This window comes from Castor canadensis, chromosome X (assembly GCF_047511655.1).
Source record: "Castor canadensis chromosome X, mCasCan1.hap1v2, whole genome shotgun sequence".
Taxonomy (NCBI): Eukaryota; Metazoa; Chordata; class Mammalia; order Rodentia; family Castoridae; genus Castor; species Castor canadensis.
Genome location: NC_133405.1, coordinates 712,357 through 718,356, shown reverse-complemented (window position 1 = coordinate 718,356; position 6,000 = coordinate 712,357). Strand labels below are relative to the sequence as shown.

Sequence of the window (6,000 nt, the reverse complement as noted above, 5' to 3'; positions counted from 1 at the left end):
CAAGTTGGCAAAAGGGCAGGGAGAAAGAAGACACTGATTTAGAAGGAACAGTGTTATGAAAGACATGAATTAAGAGAGAGTGAGCACACAGGTGACCATCACATGACTGTGTGTTTGAACTTACAGAAATAAAAAAGTAGGATGGAACAAAAATCTCAATCTTGGTTAGCAGTATGGGCAAGGTCATAACCCACAATGTTGTATATTAGATATGTAGAGTTCTACAGCTCCATTATCCCTAGAATTTAACATTGGCCCCTGTTTTGTTTTTTCTTTAATTCTACATTGCACTGTAACTTTATGCCTGTTGAATAGCAACTTCTTGTTTCTCAATGTCTCTATAGGCTCCATTTCTTATATCTTTTATTTCACCTCTCATAAATTATATCCCTGTTTATTCTGAGTTCAATTTAACCTGGTTTTCCAACTCTCTAACTTGTTTTTTAAAAGTGTCCATTCTGCTATTCAGTGCCTCTTTTTAAAATACATTTTCATTTAAAAATACAATTCTTGGGGCTGGTGGAGTGCCTCAAGTGGTAGAGCACCTGCCTTGTAGGCATGAGGCCCTGAGTTCAAACCCCGTTACTGCTCCCCCAAAATAAATACAATAAAAACACAATTTTCAAAGGCATTGGTTTAAGTATCAACATTTTATTTAAATCATTACTGAACAAACTAGCAGGAAGACAAAAGAGCTGGTTCCAAGAGCATTTGAGAAACAGATAGATGTACAGTCAACCTGCAAAGAATGTCACAATGAGAGTGATTAAAAATTTTGCAGGATATAAAACCATATCATGTTTGGAGTTAGCACCCCTACCAGGCTATAAAACAAAAATAACTTACTGATTTCTGTAAGGTAACCTTACATTTGCACTTTCACCAGTTGTGGATTATACTGTGCCAGCTATGTAACAATCCCCAAAGACATCAGGATCAAGCAACCATTCTTGGCCACCACAAATTTCAAGAGTATATTACCATTTTATTTCAAGGTTCCCAATAATTCTACACCCCTAACCTACTTTAACCTATTTGTGTGGGTTAGAATCAAGACCAAATGGCATATTTTCTACAACCTTCTGAGATTAAATTCATTTAATCAAATAGACTTTAATGTAGTAATTCTTATAATATCTTCATTTTGTATATTGTCAAAACTGACTTAGCTTTTGACTTCAAGGCTGTGTTGATATGATTCCCAAACATGTTTTTTTCCATGCTTGATCACAGTAACAAGCAAGTGAGAGTCATGAGAGTCTTATTTTAAGTGTATGAAGCTTAATCTGAAATGCTTACATCATGACTACCTTCTGCCAACTTTCAATACTTGTTTTTCTACAACAGAGGAAGTGGTAGCTCTGTGAGAGACCTAAATACTCAAGAAATGCAGGATTAATAATCTGGGAAGGTTCAGGGCAGTGTCTGCTAGAACTGTGCAGTTTAAATACATTGAAATGCTGGTGCCGTGGACAGTGTGGGGCATTATATAACCTGGAAGCCTGAGAGGGATCCTGACCTTGAGTTAGGGAACATCCTAGAGCTGAGGAGGGAGGAGAGGGGAATGCCAGGGCCTGCAGAGGCCACTCAGTACACCTGCTGGGCCTCACAGCCCAGAACCTCCAGCCTCAGGGCAATCTGGTTTTCCCAGCTCTGGGGGTGAATTCTAAGGTAGCGAGTGAGTAGTGGTGGGTCCAGAGAGTTCACCATGGGTGTGAAGGAGTCTTGATTTCCCTGAAAAATCTGAAAGAGAAAAGATAGCATTTATTAATAATCTGACAGGAAAATTTATAATGTTTATACCTCACCCCTGCTAAAACAGCTCAAGTCCATCTGTGTCCCGCTCTGTCAGTCACTCATGCATAGCTCTGCTTCCAACATGGTCCTCACCCTCCTTTACATCCATCACAATACCCATCACAAAGCACAGGTGCTTTTCTTATTTCCACCTGCTTCCAGGACTTTGAGATTGAGCCCTGGGAGATGACTAGATGACTCTGTTCCATACATGTGGGCCAGGGAAAGTGGGTGTGGTGTCTATAATTAAGATTTGTCCTGCTTATTGTAGGCATGTGCAACTAATGCATGCTAACAAAAATGTTTTAAAAGATAGATATACCCTGCTTCCCTGTTATGGAGACCTTTGATCTAGTTATGCCTTATATCTGAAATTTTATCACCTACTTTCCCAAATTTCAGTGAAACTAAGTATTTTGCTCTAGGTCACCAACAGCATCTATATGTCAGGCCATCTTGAGGTAAGAAGTAGAACTCAGCCAGCTGATTCTGCAGTTAATGCATTTTCCATTGCAAGATGGGTATTCAGTAAGCATTTAATATATGGTAGTTACTGTTATTAGTCAGATAAGCTGTTTTCACTCTTATTTTGGTGGTACTGGGGTGTTGAACTCAGGGCTTTGCACTTGCTAGGCAAGTGATCTACCACTTGAACCATGCCCCAGCCCTATTTCCATAGTATTGTTACAATGACAACAAAAACAACACAGCAAAGTGTGCAGTTTGATGGGAGGGGTTGGAGAAGGGAGAAGAAAGAAGGAAGAGAGTCCAAGCCTCAAGGATCTTGACACCTGAGACTTTGGAGGTAAGTCTACATGTGAGCTAGTGGTATTCTTGGAGAAATCAAAGTGGAGTATTCAAACAGTGTAATTCAAGGCAGCTCTGAAACCGTATGGGGTGTTCTGGTGTGTGCATATTCCATGGTTATCCTACGTCAGAGAATCCAGCCAAATGATGAGAATAAGCAAGTGCCAGCAAGAGAAACCAAAACAGCATGCACAGGTGCGCATAATAATCCATGCTCTTAGCCAGGACAGACAGAAGCAATGTCAGCCACAACGTCTTCCCATGTAGTAGTTTGTGTGGAAGAGGGCAGTTGGAAGTGGGCCACAGCCATGGTCATGGTCACGGGAAAGAAGTGGTTAAACAGCTACAAAAGGAAGGGCTCTGTCTGTTTCCTGGGGCTATTGAGGTGACATTTCCCGGCATTCATCCTGCCATCTGTATCTCTGCAAAGTGTGGTGTCAATTTCACTGCAGATTCCAAGTGGGAAGGGACTTTTCCTGGCAAGTTACGGGTGGAATAACACTGATTCTACAAAGAAGTTAGCTATCAGTACAAAAGAAGCCTAAGCCGTCTTCTTTCACTATACCTCTGCCCCTAGATTCCCACCCCTAACTATTTACTGGAGTCACTTATAGGGAGTATTTTGAAACTAAAGAGGATTCGGCTAGCTCCTTCTCCAGAGATGCTGATTTAATTGGTCTGCTTCCATCTTGGACCACGAATGATGTGGCCTGAGCCCAAGTCTCTGATCTCATCTCCTACTGCTTTCCCCTATTTCACTGAGTTGTAGATACATTGGTCTTTTTTTCCCAGACAGGGCCAACTCTTTTTCTTAACATGAAATCCTTTGTATATTTGATTCCCTCTGCTTGGAAGTCTCTTATCTCTTCTGTTTCCTCTTCTTTATCCATTGTTTTTCATCCTTTGTGTCTCATTTAAATGCCACTGTCTTTAGAAAGCTCTTCCTCATCTAAGATAGGACTCCTGTTTATTCTACATTTCAAGTTCTTGCTTGTTCCATTTATGTGTACATAATGAGTCTCTGTGTATTTACAGACACTTGTTGAGTATTCCCTCTGCCTTCTCCCTCCAAACATTATCTCTATAAGGGCTTGGTCATTGTTGTGTCTTTGGTACACAGCGTATACAGCATAATGTATACATGGCAAATACACAACATTTGTTGAAGTGAAGTTCACAGGTTTGATAAAGCTTTTGAGAAACAATGTTACTGTTCTAAGATTCCTGTTTTTTTTTTTTTTTTTTTTTTTTGGCAGTACTGGCATTTGAACGTAGGGACTCACGCTTGTGAGGCGGGCACTCTACACTGAGCCATACTGCCTGCCCAAACTGTGATGGACATCTTTTTTTGGTGTGTGGGGGGGGCAGTAATGGGGTTTGAACTCATGGCTTTGTACTTGCTAGGCAAGGTGCTCTACCACTTGAAGTGAAGCTTCCAGACCCATTTTCTAAGATTTTTTCAAAAAGGTTATTGATATATTTGGATGCTCGTGCATCTTTTGTTACACTTAAGCTTTATTAGTCCCCCTTAAGCTTTTATTTTGAAAATTATCAGCCTAGAGAAATTGGAAGGTTAATACAATGAACATGCTTAAATCTTTTGCTCTAGATTTACCAATTGTTAACATATTGAGATATTCTCTCTTTCTCTCTCTCTTCCTCTCTCTCTCTGTCTCACACACACATACACACATACTTTTTTTTTCTAAACTATTTGGAAAAATTGTAAACTTCATGGCATTTTATTCCTAAATACTTCAGCAAAATTTTCCAGTTATTATAATGGTGTCCTATATACAGTTTCTCCAATCCAGCATCTAATACAAAATCACACATTGCATCTACTTGTCATATCTCTTTAAGTCTCCTTAAGTCTAAAAATCTGAAGTAGACCTCTAGTCTCTGGTCTTCTTTTGTCTTTCATGACATTGACACTTTAAAAAGCCCAGGATGACTGTGCTGTAGAATGTCCCACACTCTAAATTTGAAAGAATGTTTTCTCATTATTAGATTTTGGTTAAGCATTTTTAGTAAATAGAAGATGTGTCCTCACTAGATTGCATTAGAGGACACACGGTGCTAGTGTATCCCATTGTTGATGATCCATAGTTTGATCATTTTGTTAACATGGTTTCTAGTCAATCTCTCTATTATAAAGGTAACTGTTTCACTTTCTGAAAAATCTATGGGGTAAACTTTGAAACCACATGAATGTTCTGTTCCCTAACAAGCTCTCATCCAATAGTTTTAGCATCCATTAAATTTCCTTACAGTATTCAATAGTATATCAAAATGGCTAAAAATTCAATTTCCAATTTTGTCATTTCTTCTACATTTATTAGCTGGAATAATTCGGTGAAGAAAAATTCTCACTTCCTTTAAGGTCATTGCTACTATAGTGTCAATATTTCTAGGCCTTCTTAGATGATAGCATTAGGAAAATTTTTTTAAAAAAATTCTTGAGTTCTTATTAACATTTCTAGTACAATGCCGAAATTTCCTGTACTACTTTGTATTAATTTTCTATGGCTGTCATAACAAATTACAGCCGAAAAACACATTTATTCTCTCAAAGTTTTAGAGGTTCAAAGTCTGGAGCCTGAAGCAGAAGCACAAGAGGCTGAGTCAAACATACAGTCACATTTAAACCTTCTGTAATGTCCACTTACATACTATTGGTCAAAATGAGTCATGTTCATACCCAAAGTCAACGAGGTTTTTCAAGAGTGACACAGCAATATAATCTATCTCATATGCCTTTTTCTGTTCATTTAGAAATCCCTTACATTTTCTTCTTCCAGCAATAAAAGGTGATTTTCTATAGGCAAAGGTGAGAGGTTTGGGCAGTTTACTAGAATTCTTAATCCAGGAGTACCCTCTACTGTTGAGAAAGTGAAGTGCAATTTATTTAATAGATGGAACCAGCAGGGCATGGTTGTTCACTTCTGTAACCCCCACATTCAGGAGATAGAAGCAGGATGATTATGAGTTTGAGATCAGTACAGGCTACATAGCAAGACCCTGTTTCAGAAAAAAAAAACGGACCAGAAGAGGTTTGTGTGTTTTGCAAGAGATGAATTTTTGTTTTCATAGGTCACTTAATTTCCAGCATTTCTTTCATTCATCACTCTGGCCCCCTACACTTTCAATCCCTTTCCTTTCAGTTTCCCAGAAGCTAATAGGGGCCCCACACTAACTTTTCCTCTTTTTTCAGTCTCTCTGGGCACTTCCACAGTGAGCTTGGAAGCCAGGTCTACGAGCTTTGCGAATTTATTTCCTACGTACAAATGGAAACAGTATTCTTTGTCTTCTAATTATTCAGTAGGTGAATTATGGGTGTTTTCATTCGCAATTTTAAATTGGGGGGTCAGGGTGATGACTTGTGGAGAGATTGAG

At 38.9% G+C, this 6,000-nt stretch overlaps 1 protein-coding gene across 5 annotated transcripts in view; it reads right to left on the bottom strand.

The window, feature by feature from the left end:
* Window positions 1-631: 631 nt before the first annotated feature.
* Window positions 632-6,000, bottom strand: part of F8 (coagulation factor VIII) — a 110,639-nt gene continuing 105,270 nt past the window's right edge. For all 5 annotated transcript variants that reach the window (XM_074064187.1, XM_074064189.1, XM_074064190.1 and 2 more), the window contains one exon: window positions 632-1,743. In XM_074064187.1, the coding sequence (XP_073920288.1) occupies window positions 1,588-1,743 (156 nt within the window). In that variant the 3' untranslated portion in view covers window positions 632-1,587. The remainder of the gene's footprint in view (window positions 1,744-6,000) is intronic.